The 20,244-nt window shown below is 36.4% G+C and overlaps 1 protein-coding gene across 1 annotated transcript in view; it reads left to right on the top strand.

Moving 5' to 3' along the window:
* The window catches only part of LOC135770670 (uncharacterized), a 34,760-nt gene extending 15,211 nt beyond the window's left edge, over nt 1-19,549 (top strand). The window contains exons 9-14 of the mRNA XM_073815491.1: nt 7,792-9,597; nt 10,479-10,652; nt 11,119-11,292; nt 15,230-15,403; nt 16,721-16,894; nt 18,906-19,549. Coding sequence (XP_073671592.1) covers nt 7,792-9,597; nt 10,479-10,652; nt 11,119-11,292; nt 15,230-15,403; nt 16,721-16,894; nt 18,906-18,918 — 2,515 coding nt within the window. The 3' untranslated portion in view covers nt 18,919-19,549. The remainder of the gene's footprint in view (nt 1-7,791; nt 9,598-10,478; nt 10,653-11,118; nt 11,293-15,229; nt 15,404-16,720; nt 16,895-18,905) is intronic.
* The last annotated feature ends 695 nt before the right edge of the window (nt 19,550-20,244 follow it).

Here is a 20,244-nt window from a genome sequence, read left to right as displayed (position 1 = left end):
GTTTGAAAACAGTTCAAACATCAACAGGAAGTGACGTCGCACATTATTCGCTTAGAGCGCCTTTAATGCACATGTCTCAAAAGGGTTTATTATAAAAGCGACTTGTTCACAAAATACTCGCAAGACACTAACTTAACACTAAACTCTGATTACACATGAGATTAAGCAAGTATCTGGCAAATGCAAGCATCTCTTTTTATCATAAACCCCTTTGAAATGTCTGCAGCAGACATGTATTTTGACATGACACATGATGCACATAAGTTTACATGACGCGCCCAACACATGACATGTTGTGATGAGCTTTGCATCGTGCACCTTTAAAAAATAAGTCACCGGTCGCCACTGCTAATGCTATCCCAAGAAAAAATAAGGCAACCAATGGCATGTAACAAAACTTTTTCTATATAGGTATAAACGGAGAGGATATTCATCATCCAACAAAATGTTTTATAAAATGGTTCATCACATGAAAAACAACATAAATAATAATATTTGTCACAAACAGCAGAATTTTATGTAACCTCAAAGGGTTTTCTGTAAAATTACATAAAGATATTGCATTTATCACTGTATGTGGTTCTATTATCATCACATATCCAACAATCGTCAAATGAATAATAATGTTAAATAAATGGTCTTTTGTAAATTTATGTGAAACTTGAGCGTGAGCTGCCTCAGATAGCCACAAATGCTACACCTTTTATCTTAGGCCCTACTCTACAAAATGAGTACATTCATAGCATTTTCTTTGGTTGTGTGCTTTAATAATCCCTTGCTATTTATTGTATGTGCAAAACAAAGTACTTTTATAAAAAAAATATTTTTACTCCAAATAAACAGTAAGTGCTAATCACCATTATATATCTGACCTTATATCTGATCATGTGACAGTGTTTGTGTCTGTAATGTCACTCTTTACACATTTAGTGCTAAAACCTGCAGGTTGAGGACACAGGTGCTCTATCTTTCCTGTGATGTTTGACGCAGTGCTGATACAAGCCGGATGTGCTGGTGCTGATGTTTCTCAGTTTGACGCTTCCCTGCATCTGATCTGAGAACAGCAGCAACATTTATTTTATACATTTTATTCATCTGATTCTGCACATACAGCACATGGTTTAGAAGATTCAGTAAAAGATGAGAAAATGGAGAAACTGTGATGAATGTTTCAATTGTCTGTCACACTGCAGAATAACTGTAATAACACAAATGTCCTGTATGTGGCAGTGAAGGCGTAGTTTTCTGCCAACTCAAATTCTGTTGAAGATATTGAAATATTAGACATAAATATAGATGTCTCTCAAATACCTTGTTTGGTCTAGATATTTTTTTAACACAAAAATTAACTATTAAATATTTAAAATTAATTATATGTTCTCCCAAATTACACGTTTAAATTTGTTTATTTGTTCATGTATAAAAGCTTAATGTTAAACAGAGTCTGAAACGTGTTGGATGACTATAAATCAATCTGACTCATCAATGTGACAATGTATACTAATGACTGCAAATTGTACTGAGATCTGTATGAGGTATGGAGTTTTTCTGGCTGCACAACCTTCTGACGTCACTTACCACACTGTTACTCATTACTCATTATACAAAAAAAATCATTAAACCAGAACAAACAGTATGAATGTGTGTTTACTGTTTATATTAAAGAGTTGCCGCTTGAAAACAAATACTATCGCAAGAGCAAACTGTTAATTATGTGTTGGACTCATTCTCGCGCTATTTTGATGTAATTCTCTGATTAGTCTGCGGCTGCGCAGGGCCGCATGAATTTAAACACACCTATTCCTGTCAGTCTCAAGAATCTTTACCTGTCGCCATTTTACACCTGAACAAACACACTTTATCAAACGGATATATATTAAAGTGTAGGCTACTTGATGTAAAATTTGACTGAGTATTTCTTGATTGAGGTAAGCGTTTTCCTTCTCATAAACGCAACTGTTGTTATTTTACTGCACAATCACGTGTAACGTTATTTATATAAACATCAAATAAAATCATATTTCATATTATTTATAGGCTTTTAAACTATTATTGTTATTAGTTTAATATAATTGTTTTAATATATAAGAACTAAACTATGTGAGCTAAAAGTAACTGTGTACCTTTTCTCAAATTTTGACAATATTTCACACTTTTTCAACGCTAAAAAAAGTTAGGGGTAGTCAAGAGGACACAACCAAACCAAAAAATTGCAATTTTAAATTACAAGTTTGGAAAGCATCCTGAGTCAGTTTTATTTTATTAGACACATCTTATAAATCTTTTATCTTTCCTTACATCTTATACATATATTCCACAACATATTCTAGTTTGTTCATTAAAAAGCTGTTTACACAGATCTCAGTACAGTACTGAGATTTTTAAGAATGTAGAATAAAGTTTTTCTGGCTGCACAACCTTCCTGTCACTCACCTGTGCCAGCAGAAGAAGCAGAAGATATATGTTTAACATTGTTAATCATATACAATATAATTTTCAACCATAACAAACATGAAAGTGTGTTTACTGTATAGTCACCTAACGTTACCAATAATTGTTTTAATGAGTTTGCCAATTCTGTATTTAATAACATTTTATCAATGTGAATGTTTTAAACTTCCCTACAGAAAATGTAATATCACTCATCATCTGTGACCAAACTTTGAGTTGTTTAAAAAGTTTGTTGATGTATTAAAAAAGACTTTAACAATAATGAAAGTTATTATCTGTTGAAATGACAGGCTGCTAGATTGTTTGACATCAAGTATCGCGAGAACAAACTGCTACGTATCATTTCGAATTTTGCTCTCGCGGTATTTTAATGTCATTCGCTGATTGGTCTGACAGCGCCGCGTGAAGTTCACAACTTTCCTGTCAGTCACAATTCATCGGAAGCACGTACGTTGTCGCGGTTACGCGTCTGGGCGGAACTCAACCTCGGAATCTGTTTGTTTAATGGTAAGTTAGTGGCTAAATTAACCTCTGGAACAAATACATCGTCGATAATAACAAATGTTTTTGTTACCTAAAGACGAAGGGAGACGGAGATCATATATAACTGCGAAGGGAGTTATGAGAAGAAATGTGAAGGGAGGTTTGACAGCAGATCTAGTTAACATTCATTGTATACATTAAGTTATATAACGTTAGTTAGCTCAGTGTAGTTTTTGATAAGCTTTAGGTATGCTTTAGGTATCTGAACTGAGGTAATCTACGTGTTGTTTTTTCTCAAAAATGACTCTGTTGTTATTAATTTTTTGCGAGTTTATCGGAAGTTACGTTTGTTGTTTTTAGTAAATCTGAAAGTGAATATATAACATTTAAAACATATATAATTATATTTATAAGAAAAGAGTTGTTGTGGGAAATTGCTGCTTGAGTCAGTGTGTACTTTTAATTTTTATTACTGTTAAAATATTAGATGTAAATAAATTGAGAACTCTACTGAACCTTATATTTTTGTGCAGATGCAATCCCATGGACAAAAAGAACATAATAACAGTTAAATATGAAATTAGACTTTAAGCATTAATAATAGCATAGCCTATAATCATCATTTCAAATGATTAAACCGAATGTTTATCTTTTGACTTTGAACTTGTTTTTAGGAAACGTGTTCCCCTCGCAGAAGGTTTGCATTTCTTAAAAATTAGCTAAAAAGATATAAATTCAAAATGTTATGTCTATTATGTACTCGTATAGCAACTAGCCATGGAGTTAGCAGGATTGTACACCCAGTTGGGTTGTTATCACAAATAAATCACCACCTGCAATATAATCAAAAGACCTAAACAAACAATTTAAAACTAGCCAAACAACAAAACCAAAAACATCAAGTAGCAAATCTAAAACTTTGTCATCACTACAACAACAGTCAATTGTGACTCGAGTGTGACTCCTTATGACACGACATCCAAACGCCACAGAGAAATCACAGCAGCTATAACTGGTTATTTGGCAAAGGACTTTTTTACATTACAGCTTTGCAATTTGTATATCTTGACTTTCAGCTTAAGCTTTGCTTGTTCAGTGCAATGGGCTTGACATTAGGCTAATTATCATTATAGCACTGTTTTTTTGCTACCATCTCTGTGCAAACTTTTTAGAATTTAGAAAAGATATGGTTTAATAATAATAATAATAATAACAATAATAATAATAATATTATCATAAAAAAATGGGAGAAAGAAAATGCAGCGCATTGTCGTGACCCAAAGTAATTAAACTAGGACCGGCCCGAACCCGACTGACCATTTAAGATATAAACGCGGAACCGTACGGGTCCCGGGTCCTCCGCGAAGACATTTAATTGTAAAACTCTGTTAAGAAAACTCAAGTTCAGACACATGGAAGGATACAATGTGATAGAGCTTGCTTCGCGTCACACCCCATTCATTGAGAAACCGAGATCATGTGAATGCACACCAAACTCATCGGGAGAGACACGACATGCTCGCACGCAAAATGTCATGTTTGAGAAACACTGCTTTAACACTCTAGTCCCCCACAATCTGGTCTTCAAGCTCAGAAGCCTGGGTTCTTGATTTTTTTTATCATGCAGACCTCAGGTAGTAAGGGTAGGTCAGACCACCTCCAACAACTTCACTCTGAGCACAGGAGCTCCACAGGGATGTGTTTTAAGCCCGCTGCTCTACTCCCTCTAAACACATGACTGTGTGTTCTCTCACACCTCCACTTCTGTCATCAAGTTTGCAGATGACAGTGGTTATGGGCCTCATCTCCAAAAACGATGATGCTGCCTATCTTGATGAGATAAAAAGTCTGACATCATGGTGGCGCCAAACAAACTGTCTCTTTCTGAATGTCAGCCAACCCAAGGAGCTGGTTGTGGACTTTAGTATGAGGCAGCAGTGGATCTACACCCCACTCATCATTAATGGGACACCTGTGGAGAGAGTGAGTAGCTTGAAATACCTTGGGGTACACATTTCTGAGGACCTGACCTGGACTAATCATATTCAAGATCAAGTTAAAAAAGCCAGACAACGACTGTACCATCTGAGACTCCTTAGAAGATTTAAGGTTTTCCCTGGAGTCCTGAAAACTTTCTATACCAGGGGCCCGTTTCAATAAGGAGGTTCAACCAACTCTGAGTTTAAACTTGAACTCTGAGTTGACTTACTCTGAGATAGGAAACTCTGAGGGGTCTCAAATTCCTCTCGCGACTTAAATCTAACTTTCTACAAATAAATGCAACATCATCATCTACAGGATTCTCTATTAAAGTACACACTAAGACGATCTATGCACCTAAGTATATCATATTAGCTTTACAAGTCATTTCAATTTACTGTTTTAATTTTTTTGTTGAAAGTTTAGTGTAATATATAAAAATATAAAGTAGTATGTTAAAATGGTTTGCACTGGCAATTTAATTATAACTTAAAGACAGCTAAAAATATTTTACAGTGAACATAATAAAAATGTGCGCAATGAATGAATGTACTAAAGCAACTAACAAGATTAAACACCGCTACTCCTTTAAAAAAGGGGAGGAGACCACAAGAAACTCAGAGTTTACAGGATAAAACCTGCTCCCGACCAGGTTAGGTTCACAGAGTAAGTTACCCCGATAACAGAATATGAGTATAAGTTACCTCTCCTTCTGAAACAGGCTTCACTTACCCCGCTGTCTCAGGTTTAACCTACCTCCCTTTTTGAAACAGAAAACTCAGAGTTTCCCTCATTTCAGGGTTAACAAACTCAGAGTTTCACTTAACCACCTTTCTGAAACGGGCCCCTGGGCTATAGAAAGTATATTGACTCTGCATCTCATGGTGGTACGGAAACAGCTCAGACCAGGCTGAGCACATATCTCCCCTCTCTGCAAGACATTTACACCAAGAGATGTAAATCTAGAGCTTAAGATCCTCAAAGACTCCACCCATCCTGGAAACCCACTGTTTAATCTGCCACAATCAGGCAGACACTTCCGCAGTTTAATGGCAAAAACAGAGAGGCTCAGAAGGGGTTTCTTCCCTCATGCTATTAGACTGCTAAATATTAACATTAAACACACTGCACTTTAGAGACTCTGGTAGTGTAGGGTTACCCAAATAAGACCTACATTTCACTACTTGTTGTATGCCATATAACTTGTACATGAGAAATACAAATCTTGAATCATATACAAAACCCGTCCTTCATCTTTTAAAGTCATCGAAAAAGTGAGAAGACACGGATTTAACCAAGTCCATTAATGTGAAAATCCTGCATTACATTAATACAAAGTATGACAACCCAGAAACACAAGAACTTCTGGACATCATATCCTTTATGGACCCCAGGTTCAAGGTCTCTAGCAGTGAAAAAGTTGAGGACATCAAGAGCAGGATCATGTGAGAAATGAAAGACTCCGCACAGAAGGAGGGGACACCTTTTGAGAACACAGTGGCCTAGACCATGGAGAAACCCAGCAAAAAAAGACAAGGCGAACATTGGCCAGTTGACTCAAAACAAACCCAATTTTTTTGCTGGTTTTATGAGCCCTAAAGGATTGTAGTAGTGAGAGCCGTTACAGTTATTTTAAATGGCAATGTTTCTATTCATTTCCATTTATTTATTTCATTATAAAAGCTATTATCCCCACATGTGTTTTATTCAAAGATAGATGTTTTTGTTGAGTTTACAAGAACATTTTAAAAGGAGCAGGGGAAATTGAATGTTAATTTTCGTATAGTTCAAGTTCTTATAATTTCGTAGTTCAAATTTCTTATAATGTCTCATTTATGTGCAATGTGTTCAATAAAAACATGTCTATAAAAATTATCTATTTTTTTCTTTTTTCAGTGAAATAGGCTTTTCAATGTTTGTGTTCTATGTTCGCCAACAATCTATTAAAACATTAAAACATGGGAACAGTATAGCTAGCATTCACATTTGAACATTTATCGCAAGTCATATCATCGTCGCGTTGCTGATTTAGAGACAATGTCTTGATTAATTATTATTTGTATTATTATTGTGTTAATCAAATTATTATCATCATCCATTCAGAGTCTGTGGAGGGGATCAGATTCATCAGTGAAGATCTGACTGAATAATTCATGGATGATTCACAAACATTCAGAGATGGAGATGATTCTCCAGGAGTCAGGTAATTCTTATTAAAGTTTGTAAAAACAAATTCTTACTTTCACACTTATCACATGTTAAACATGATTGTTCTGCATATTTCCATGATTAATGAAAATTAAAGCAAATAGCTGTGCCTGATCAGAATGAACCTGCTTGCCCAAACATCTCTGGTTTATCAGTTATCAAACATCTACCAGGCCTGGATTGGCCATAGGTAGAACCAGGAGAATTCCCAGTTGACCGGTCTGTCTTCTTTTGGTGTCGATAAAGTTGATAAAGTCATGACTACTTTTTGGACGAATGCTTGCAACAAGTGCCCCTTCTAGATTTAGATAATTATTTTATTTTATTAAATAAAGGATTAGGTATACCACGCTAGTGAGCTGCGCAAAATCACAGCTGGGAAATTTCTTCACTGCAACAGCCCAAGCTCCGCCTTAACATAGAGCTCTTAAATCATGACAGTTCTGCATATATATTACTCATCAAACATGGACGAGGAGAGACTGATTAGACATTTAAATTTAAAATGTTTCTAATTTTTTTCCTTCTGATAATAATAATATTTTTACAAATAAGCAGATAATTAACACTTAATTAATATTAGTTAAGATATAGGTAAATTTGAATTTTACTTGTATTCTAATTATAACTGTATGAATGTTTTTTAATTTATGTAATAATCTGTTTCAGTTATCATTGTCAGTTTGCTGAAGTTCAAAACACATTCAGATCAAATCTAAGGAAGAAGTTGAAGAGTTTGTATGAGGTAACGTCATATGAGAGAAACCCAACACCACTAAATGAGATATACACAAAGCTCTACATCACAGAGAGTGAAAGTGGAGAGATCAGTAATGAACATGAGGTGAGACAGATTGAGACACAATCCAGAAGAACAACAACAGAGGAGACACCAATCAAATGTAATGACATCTTTAAACCTTTACCTGAACAACACAAACACATCAGAAGTGTGCTGACAAAGGGAGTCGCTGGCATTGGAAAAACAGTCTCTGTACAGAAGTTCATTCTGGACTGGGCTGAAGAGAAAGAGAATCAGGATGTCCACCTCATATTTCCACTTCCTTTCAGAGAGATCAATTTGATGAAGGACAAAACACTCAGTCTTTTAGATCTTCTTCATCTTTTCTTCCCAGAGACAAAAGAAATGGAAATCTTCAGTGATGAATATAAAGTGTTGTTCATCTTTGATGGTTTGGATGAGTGTCGTCTGTCTCTGGATTTTCACAGCAGTGTGAGGTTGTGTGATGTAAGTGAATCAACCTCAGTGGACGTGATGCTGACAAACCTCATCAAAGGGAATCTGTTTCCCTCTTCTCTCATCTGGATCACCTCCAGACCAGCAGCAGCTGATCTCATCCCCTCTGAGTGTGTTGATCGAGTCACAGAGGTACGAGGCTTCAGTGATCCACAGAAGGAGGAATACTTCAGGAAGAGAATCAGTGATGAGAGTCTGTCTGATCAAATCATCTCACACCTGAAGTCATCCAGGAGTCTCTACATCATGTGTCACATCCCAGTGTTCTGCTGGATTTCAGTCACTGTTCTAGAGAGAATGTTGAGTAAAGCAGAGAGTCAAGAGATCCCCAAGAATCTCACTCAAATGTACACACACTTCCTTATCATTCAGACAAACATCAAACATCAGAAGGACTATAAGAAGAAAGTGAAGGATGACATGATCTTTAAACTGGGGAAACTTGCTTTTGAGCAACTTGTGAAAGGCAACGTTATCTTCTATGATGAAGACCTGAGAGAGTGTGGCATTGATGTAGCAGAAGCATCAGTGTACTCAGGATTGTGTACTCAGATCTTCAGAGAGGAGTTTGGTTTGTGTCAAGGGAAAGTTTACTGCTTTGTTCATCTCAGCATTCAGGAACATCTAGCAGCTCTTTATGCTCACATCTCCTTCACAAACAACAACATAAATGTGTTTGATCAAATTCCTAAACCAGTTCGGCTTTTTAACATTTTGGACATGGTAAAACATAAATCATTGAAACAGGTTTCGTTATCTAATTTACATCAGCAAGCTGTAGATGAATCTTTACAGAGTAAGAATGGACATCTGGATCTTTTCCTGCGTTTTCTTCTGGGTCTTTCAATCCAATCAGACTTACAGGATCTACTGACACAGATGAGAAGATGCTCCTATAAGAAAGAGGAAACTGTTGAGTACATTAAACAGAAGATGAATGAGAATCTGTCTACAGAGAAATCCATCAATCTGATTCACTGTCTAAATGAACTGGGTGATGATTCACTGCTGCAGGAGATTCAACATTATGTGAATTCTGCATCAGTAGGAAAGACCAAACTCTTCTCTTCACAATGGGCAGCTTTAGTTTTTGTATTGTTGACATCTGGGCAGCGTTTGGATGAACTTAATCTAAATAGATTTATTGGTCCTGAAAATGCAGCAAATAAAGTTCTTGTGAAACTGCAGCCTGTGATTAAAGAATTAAAAAAACTACAGTAAGTAAAACTAAAAACAATCAGAAATGCAATTAATTTAATTATTTCATTATTTTATTTGGAATTATTACATAAGTAGAATTATTGCTAACAAAACATTGTCAAGAGTTAAGTTTTTCTTATGTTGCATATAAATCAGCATGCCCCCTTAAAAGCAGAACAAATTTTAATACACCTTTAAATAAATTTTGTTGGAACTATCAGTAAATGCTCCATATCTAATACCATGCAAATTGAACAAACACCATGGGGCGGTTTCCCGGACCAGGATTAGCTTAATCCAGGACTAGGCCTTAGTTTAATTAGGAAATATAACTAGTTTTAACAAACATGCCTTACTAAAAACATTACCTGTGTGCATTTTGAGGTAAAACAAAGGGCACTGGTGTATTTTAAGATATGTCAGTTTGGAGAGCTCTTAAAAGTGTTTAAGTCTAGGACTAGTCTAATCCCTTTCCGGGAAACCGCCCCTATGGAGTGGATTTCTGGACAGGGATTAGACTAGTCCTAGACTAAAATAAATGTAAGAGCTGTCCAAACTGAAAACAACTTGCACTGACATATCTTTAAATACATCAGTGCACTTTGCTTTGTCTTAAAATGCACACAAGTACATTTTTAGTAGGCATGTTTGTTAAAATGAGTTATATTTCATAATTTAACTAAGGTCTAGTCCTGGCTTAAGATAATCCCTGTCCGGAAAACCACCCCGAAATAAAGAGTTTAAAATGGTTGTTTCTTTGGGGCTTAACCTTTGATTACATTTCTAACACTGAGATGTTTATGTGAGTAAAGAGTCTATGAGAAATTCATTATTTGTTTCTTAATTACAGTTTTCATTTCATGTTCTGTAAACATGTTTATTATTTACATTATTGCAGTTTGAGGGGTTGTAATATCACAGACGAAGGTTGTGTTGCTCTGACTTCAGCCATGAGATCAAACCCATCACAACTAAGAGATCTGAATCTGTCCCGTAATAATCTTGGAGATTCAGGAGTGAAGCTGATCTCTGATGGACTGAAGAATCCTGGCTGTAAACTGGAGAAACTGTGGTAAGATTGTGATCTGATGCTCAGACAGACATCACATATAGATTATAGTCAGACTATAGAAATCATAAAACCTGTAATTGATTTATAGTATTTGAATCCAATATCGTTGTTTAAGAAATATTTAATTTTTTTAAATCCAGCATTAGGTCAAAAAGGATAAACTCAACTGGTTGGGATATAATTTTACCTATGCTGGGAGGTTTTAACCCATTGTTAGTTTAAATGTAAAGATTTTATGGCTTAAATTAACCTAATGGCTGGTTTTGTCCCTTTTTGAACTGAAACTGGTTTAAAAATAACCCACAATTTTTTAGAGTGCAGTAATATATTTGATAACTGAAGTTGATTTCATTCGTCATTGATCACAGCACTTTAAGTCTTACTGAAGGTCACACATTTTGATACATTAAACTTTATTACTGAATTATGACAAAATCATGACACTGTGTGTCTCTGTTCTCTACAGGTTGTGTTTGTGTAATATCACAGATAAGGGTTGTGTTGCTCTGACTTCAGCTCTGAGATCAAACCCATCACACCTGACACATCTGAATCTGTCAAATAATAGTTTAAGAGATTCAGGAGTGAAGCTGATCTCTGATGTACTGAAGAATCCTGACTGTAAACTGAAGATACTGGAGTAAGATCAGCTCTAATAATGACTTGAATAAGAATTTTTTTAATTATTTTATTTTGGATTTTGCATATTACAGTATACATACAAGAACATATAACGAAAAATAAATAAGTATCATAAGATAACATAAAGGAGGGGGGGTGTATGGACATAAATTAAATTTCAAAGAAAAATAGTACAATCAAAATGAATGATAATAGATCACTGTTCTGGTTTAAGGAGATCCACAAAGGGCATACTTTTTGGAATTGCCGTTGGGATTTAGGGTTCCAGGGAATGTATCCATGACTTGAATAAGAATTTAACATGATTATGATAGTATAATGTATTTTGACATAAACCCCACCGATGGTTCAGTAACACAATCTCTTAACTCAAACTATCAGTTTAAGGATATTTTTTCAGCAATCATAAGGTTGAATATCATTATAGTTGTGTGATAAACAACCTGAAGAGTCAACAAAAATACATGAATACAAAAACTAAGTCTATTAAAATGTAAATCCTCTGAAGGAGCAGCAGATATACAGTGGCAAGAAAAAGTATGTGAACCCCTAGAAATGAACTGGTTCTCTACAGTGATTTGCCATAAAATGTGATCTGATTCTCATCTAGGTCACCATTAATAGACACACACAATGTGCATAAGCTGACAACACACTAAAAATTCTAGTTTCTTGTGTATTTTTTGAAAACACCCATTAACTCTTTCCCCGCCATTGACGAGATATCTCGTCAATTAAGAGAAAACGCTTCCCCGCCAATGACGAGATTTTCCGTCTTTCCGCAATACCGCTATTATCCACCAGGTGGCGTCCTTCCGCAACTTTTTAAAACCGGAAGTATTGCCCTTTGGCAAGCTGCTGCATGTCCGTGTCTGTTTTAAAGATCGCTCTGAATGGATCTCTATGAAAAGTCCGTCATAAAAATTGAATTATCTCTGCTTTTTGCTCAAAATATGGTGTTTTTGCAAAAACCTACCCATATTCAAAAGCTGATTGCAAAAGAACCACTAAAGGTAGGATGAAACGTTTTTTTTGTTTGAAAGCAGAGGGTCTGTTCTTTCATTTGGTATATTGTATGTTTATATATTTAAAGAAGAACATTTTCTGGAAGGCATTAAACTTTTGTGAAAATCATGAAAAACGCTGGCGCTGGCTGGCAACTTTTTTTAAAAACGCTGGCGGTGAAAGAGTTAAACATTCAAAGTACTTGAGGAAAATATAAGTGAACCCTTGGATTTAACAGCTTGTTGAACTTTCTTTTGGCAGCAATTACTTCAAGCAAGTGCTTTCAGTAGTTCTGACCCTCCTGAAAAATCCAGCTAAGACCAGCATAAGCTGGTGAGCTGGTATTAGCTGGTCTCCCAGCTTGGTTTTAGCTGGTATTGCTGGTGTAGTAAGCTGGTCTAGCTGTGTTTTGGTCACTATTTAAGTTGGTCTAGCTGGACTTAGCTGGTCATGCTGGAAGACCAACTGACCTATCAGCTTTGCCAGGTTGGGAGGACCAGCTTAGACCAGCTACTGCCACCTTAAACCATCTAAAACCAGCTACCAGCTTATGCTGGTCTTTGCTGGATTTTTCAGTAGGGGAATCAGACCTACACATTGTTCAGAAGGAATCTTTGCCCATTCCCCTTTACAAACCCGGTTTAACTCAGACATCCTCATAGCATGTATGGTCACTCCAAATGGCACATTTTGTTTTTCTTAAGCTAGCCTGTGGTGGATTTACGTCATTGTTTAAGGTAATTGTCCTGCTGCATCAACCAACTTATACTGAGCTTCTTAGGTTGACATCCACCCTGACATTATCCTGTAGGATATTTTACTTGGGAATTAACTCCCCCTCTATGATGGCAAGTTGTCCATGCCCTGAGGCAGCAAACCAAGGCCAAATCATCATGTTCCCTTCACTATACTTCACTGTTTGGAATGGGATGATGTTTTGATGTTGGCAAGCTGTGCCCTTTTTGCACCATAGTGTTCTTCCCGAACAATTCAACTTTTGTTTCATCAGTTCAATAAATATTTTCCCAGTAGAACTGGAGTTTGCCAAGGTGCTCTTTTGCAAACTTCAGGCTCACAGCAATGTTTTTCAGGAGAGCAGCGGCTTCCTCCGTGGTGTTTTGCCATGGACACAGTGCCTGTTCATAGACTTTCGTACAATAGACTCATAAACAGAGATGTGTGGCAGTTCCAATGATGCCTTCAAGTCTCTAGCTGTTACTCTGGGTTCTTCTTTACTTCTTTGAGTATTCTGTGTCAGGTTTAAAATACTTATGAACCTTAACAAAAACAAGACGCACTCAGACCACGAATGAGGTTATAATATTCTGCAGGGAGAACCCAGATTGAGATGTCTCATCAGGAAACATTCAACTGTCTCTCGAATTGGTCCTCCTGCAGGAGAGTATTTATTTGAAATTTAATCACTTGTTCACTCGGTTCATTCTGAAGGTCGAACCTCACAGACTTTCATAATTGCAACAACATCACACATTTTGCTAAGTCTAGAGAAATAGTATTGACTACATTTTACCAAAAACAAGATAATAACATGATGATGCAGTTTGATGATGCATTTACCAAAGGTCATATGATAACTAAAGAACAGTCTACGTACTTTTCCACCTTGGCAGTTTTTCTAAGTAGCTAGTCAGACTTAATATGATTCTAAGCAAATGATTATATATTCATAAATCTAAACCAAGGATTATACATTCATAAATGATAACATAAAACGTTCAAATATGTAATAAGAAATACATTTTCTCCAACATTCTGCATTGTACCTTAGGAGTCATCTTAGCTGTGTGCCCACTTCTAGAAAGAGTAGCTACAGTATTAAACTCCATTTATATACAATTGGGCAGTTTCCCAGACAGGGATTAGACTAGTCCTAGACTAAAAAAAATTGAGCTGTCCAAACTGAAAAAAAAAAACTTGCAATGACATATCTTTAAATACACCAGTACCATTTGTTTTGCCTCAAAATGTATACAAGTAATGTTTTTAGTAAGGCATGTTTGTTAAAACTAGTTATATTTTCTAATTAAACTAAGGCATAGTCCTGGCTGAAGCTAATCCATGTCCGGGAAACCACCCCAATATGTTTAACTGTTGACTGATGGATGTCTAATTATTTTGAGATTGTTTTGTATCCCTATTCAGCCTTAAGGAGTGCAACAACTCTTGATTGGATATCTTTACAGAGCTCCTTCTTGCGAGATATGGTTCATAAGAGCTGATTCTTAAGGACAGCAATCTTTAAATGTTCAAGTGTTTTATATCAATCAAAGTAGCACTGAACCACGCCTTAAAACTCATTGTATTAATTGGCCTCCAGTTTGCCAGCTTCTGACACACATTAGCTTTCATTAAAGAAATTAGTCTATGGGTTCACTTACATTCACAACACTATGAATGTTTAATGGGTGTTTTCAAAAAAGACACAAGAAACTAAAATTATTTGTGTGTTATTAGCTTAGGCACATTGTGTTTGATTATTGTTATAACCTAGATAAGGATCAGGTCAAATTTGATGGGAAATTGCTGTAGAAAACCAGTTCATTCCAAATACTTTTTCTTGCCACTGTATCAGTTGATCTGAGTGATCTTACTAGAGTTTATTTAGTAACTACAGTATATTTCACAGCTATGTAGAGTCTGAACCATGAAGACATTTAAAACTAATACATGATTATCTTCAAATCAATAATGAAGATCACAGACAGACAGTGAAGATATCTGAGTGATGGAGTTTATAGTGTGATTTTATTATTTCACGCAGAATCAGACTTACTGCTCTTGTATTACTATATGTTAGGATTTATAATAAACTGCAAAACAATAAATAATGAATAAACTAGCAAAAGAAAAATCTATGTTGATGTTATATGTGTGTTGTGAGAGATTGTTTGTGTCTCTGTTCTCTACAGGTGGGAGTGTTGTGATATCACAGATGAAGGTTGTGTTGCTCTGACTTCAGCTCTTAGATCAAACCCATCACACCTGACACATCTGAATCTGTCTGATAATAAACTAAGAGATTCAGGTGTGAAGCTGATATCTGATGTACTGAAGAATCCTCACTGTAAACTGGAGATACTGCAGTAAGATAATATGATTGAAACATCCACATTACATGATACAAGAACCAACAAAGAACAAAAGACAGGCCAGGTTAGAGATTTCAGGATCGGCCATCTTGGGCAAAGCAGAGAGTTCAGGATCGCCATCTGGGCTAGGGCAAAAATTCCATGGAGCATGGGCATTTTGGGCATGGCAGAGAGTTCAGAGAGTTTGTGGTCAGCCATCTTGGGCATTGCAGATAGTTTGAAAGTGACCATACAGGCTAACTCACAGGAAACGCAAATCAGCATCGACCATCGTGGCTGAGACAGGAAACTTGGGAGACAATGATTCAGCCCAAATGGTCATGACAGGGAACACTGGTAATACTAGTTCAGCCGACTTGGTCATAACTAAACACTGGAACTCAGGTTCATCCTCTTACGCCATGATAGGAAGCTCAGGATGCTCAGGCTCATTGGTTCCTACCACCTCGGAGGAACAGAGTGTAGACCACACACACCACAGAGCCATAGGAAGTGATTACAGGAAGTAAAACAGAAAGGGAACATGCTTCAATCCCCACCAGACTTAAGACCTTCAAGATACCAGCTGTTCTTACAGACACCATTGGAGTATCTGCTAAACTAGACATCAAACTCCTGTGTCTACAAACCACCATCTTTTCTGTTGATACTGATGAAGCAGCCATCTTATCTATTGAGGCTGGAGAGGTGACCATCTTGGAAAATGGCTTGGGTGTGGCAGCCATCTTGGAAAATGGCTCGGGTGTGGCAGCCATCTCGGAAACTGGCACAGGCGTGGCGGCCATCCTGGGAACAGGTTCAATGAATCTGGGGCTAGCAACCATAACATGGTACACGCTGGCTCCTGCAGCCGGTTTGGCTTCACAGGCAGAGAAACAAAGATGTGACTACCAATAATATAGCAGAAACTATTTAACTATGTAAACTGATAGACAGTGTGTGAAGTATGATTGAATGTTTATGGCAACAAACAAGGGGGCCGAGCAACAGGAGGGAAAACAGGCACACTAGAAACAGGGGAAACACAGACAGGACTTGTGACAATCCCATGATCTGATCCTCAATAACATGATACTGCAGATCTGATAATGATGAAAAACAAGAGACTAACAGATCACTAATAAAATATACATCTGTTTACATTAAGCTAATTCGACACAGTCAGGACTTTTTTAATTTGATAAACTCTCATGTTTGTTACTATGAATGGACATCAGACAGATTTTGTTTAGACTTGCAATGATCTTTAATTATTATGTCATAGTGTGTTGTAAACTGAGAGACTGAAGTGTGTGTGTCTATTCTCTACAGGTTGTGTAGTTGTAATATCACAGATGAAGGTTGTGCTGCTCTGACTTCAGCTCTGAGATCAAACCCATCACACCTGAGAGATCTGAATCTGTCTAATAATAATCTCACAGATTCAGGAGTGAAGCTGATCTCTGATCTAAAAGATGATCCACATTATAAACTACATACCGTATGGTGAGTAGAGCTTATTTAAATAAATGTTTAAAGTAAACTCAAGCAGTTTAATTCAAATACTAAGATATAAATATTAAAAATAAATATAAATTGATCTGCTGCTGTTATAGGCTGTGTATTCCTTTACTAACTGTGCTGTTGAGTTTGTTCACTCCAGGATTTAATACTGTGATCATACTTTTCTTTATTTAACTCGAACGGGTTGGCAAAACTAAGAGGTGTAATAGCTAGGAGAGATATAGTTTTTTTTGCGAGAAACTTCTCTGACACTGTATCTGACGGTTCAAATGGTGCACCTGATGAGCCCTCCAGCACCATGAACAGATCCCATGCAGGGATCCTGGAATGACTTGCAGGCCTCAGTAGAGTGCTCTACCTGATAAGTGACAAACCACTAAGGTGTGGAAAGCAGATATAGCTGCCACATATACCTTAATGGTCGAACGAGACTGCTTCGACCTGCTGTGAACCATTCCTGTAAAATCTCCAGAACTGAACCTTCTGGGCAGTTAACTGGGTCATATATGTGACTTTGGCACTATTTAGCAAAAAGTTTTCATTTAAATGCATATAATTTTCTGGTGGAGGGAGCCCTGGAATGTAAAATAGTCTGCACAACCTAGGTTGAGAAACCTGCTTTTTGAGTTGGGGAAAAACACGTCAAAACATTGACGCACAGACAGCCGAGTTTACCTGCTTTAAAGCGAACCCAAAGTGCTCCCCCCTCTTTAACTGAGATAGATGTAGCTGAGAGTGAGGCGATGGGGTGGAGGAAAATACTGCAAAAACTGTCACAGGACAGAGGTGAGAGATGGCTGATTGTCTGGATTACATAACCATGCTCCTCCCGAACTTAGTTAAATGCTTCATTTAAAAGCGAGATGAAGTGCTTGTGTAAACATTGGCAGATAATAGTCTTTTTCACGACTTTGATACTAAGAATGGAGATCAGGAAATAAAGGAGGCCCCTGGTGTTGAGTTGGCACTCGCTTAGTAAGAAATCACTCATCTAATTTGCCAGGTGATATAGTTTCTTTCTTTTTTGCTGGTCAATAAATATTTAATCTAGCAGTGTCCTGAGTCACAACCTCTATCACCTCCTTATATCTGTGTAACATTTAATAGACAGGTTGGAGCAGGTGAGGCACGCAAACATTGTTTGACTTGTGGGGAAGAGAATGGCTTTGTTAACCACATCTGTCTTCTAAGAGGTAGAACATTGCATAAGTCTTCTGGTCAGGGTGGAAGTAACCGCAGTCCGGGCTTCCCAATCCCTTCCAGTGGCATAGCCCCCATGTTAAAAGACACCACACCCCCTCAGTGGATGCAGGTCTCGAACCACCAGACGCAATCTGACTCATCAAACAATGGAGCACAGCTTGTAAGAGTCTCTGCCCCAAGAGACGTGAGCTGCCCACCCTCCATGAAGAGTGAGCAGCGGGAGGTTTTACAGTAAACACTAAGGATGGCTGATGCTGTGTCAAGATTTTTAAGCATATAAACAGTGCTCCGAAGTATGATTTGAAACATCAATGTTACTTGACTACGCCTAAATAAATAGAGCGTCTTCAGGTTGCCTTTAATATTGCCTGGCTCCTGCGTCACCCTGCCAGTGACTTTATGCCTCACCATTGATTGGATTTAATATACACATTCAGACACACTTACACCTGGAAGTGTTCCCATAAAATCACAACAGCGACGCAATGCGAGTTTCCTCAAAAGAGTAATCATATTATAGTACATGCATATCAATACATTCATCTCTTACATTTACATAAAATATTAAATGGTAAATAATATTAAAATATTAAATCAGAGGAAATAGATGAAATGTGTTTTTGTATTGTTGTAGCTCATGTGTATGTGATAATCAGATTGTTAACATGTTTATTATGTTGAAGATTTAATTTCTTATCACTGATTGATAGCACTAATATTAGTTTTTTTATCTCTTGCTCTGACAGTGATGATGATCTGATATCTGATTGTCTTTCTCTTTCATTTTTAGGCCTTACAGATGACAGTAAAGATTTCTGTTTGATTTTCAGTATCATCTGTTGGTGATAAAGAATACACACTGTAAAAAATTCTTAATTGCTTTAAATTTGTTGTTTAATCAATTCAGATTTACAAGTCATTTCAACTTATTATTATTAATCTTGATTAAATAAGAGTTGTTATAACTTATATTATCTAGTTGAAATATATCAACTTCACTTTATTAGTTGTTTCCACTCATCTATTGTTTTGGGTTCTGTGCTTATTTTTTGCTGTTAAAACAAAATTGCTTTGAATAAAAGTGAAATAAATGTAATATAAATGATAATCTTACTGAAGTGACAGTAAAAGGTCTTTCCCAAAAGTCAATTATTTCTTTTACATTTCTTCATGTTTTTCTTAATATAGTCTAATTTTTAACACTTATTTCACAGTCATCACTTCTTTTTATCATTAATAAATGATAAACATATGTTAAAAATATGATTATTTTATTTTTTCAGTAAGGTAACTTGACAGACTAGTGATTTAATTAACTAATAATTTTCTAACTTTAATTGAAAACCCAACGGGATTTTGTAGTTTAGTCATTTGTAAACATCTGTGACCATTATAAACTGTGATCTTTATTGTGTTCAGTTAAATAAAAGTATGAGATCCAATTTCTGTTTCTCATTCCATCATTCCATAAACATGAACATTTACAGGTACCTTTTAGACACTGACACAGCATACATATAATCCATATTATTACTTACACTCTACTCTTACTGCACAGGCAAAAACTGTAAGCTTCCCCAGCACACACATATAAATGTCTTTACACACCGGACTCTTCATTGATTATGACAGGATGACACATCAATTACAAAACATTAATGTAAAGGATCCATTAGAATTTTAAATGCACAACAATTTAAGTCAATTCTGAAATTATTACAAACTATTTTTTGGTTCAACCGAAAATGCTGAATTATTTTAGCCCATTGTTGTGTCAAATATAATTTTTTGTGTTAACTGTAACCCAGCTGCTAGGCTTGTCCCTTTCTGACCCAATGCTGGGTTGCAAATAACTTAAATTGAAAATACAAATTCATATCTGCCAGACGCAGAGTCAAACTGCGCCATCTATGGACAAACACAAACTTTACAATAAATGGCTCTTACATACAGTGTATATAAGTTTAGGCAATAGTCACGCATTATTTTGCTCAGTTTTGCGTGACATTGTCAAGTATTTCCACCACATTACGTGCCCCTGACACGACTTTCTTTTCTGTGACAGTTTCACGTATTGGTTACTCAACTGTTTTTCCTATTTTCTTACAATTGTCGCTTCGGTTTGAGGT

This window comes from Paramisgurnus dabryanus, chromosome 8 (assembly GCF_030506205.2).
Source record: "Paramisgurnus dabryanus chromosome 8, PD_genome_1.1, whole genome shotgun sequence".
Taxonomy (NCBI): domain Eukaryota; kingdom Metazoa; phylum Chordata; class Actinopteri; order Cypriniformes; family Cobitidae; genus Paramisgurnus; species Paramisgurnus dabryanus.
This window is presented reverse-complemented; position numbering and strand designations above follow the sequence as displayed.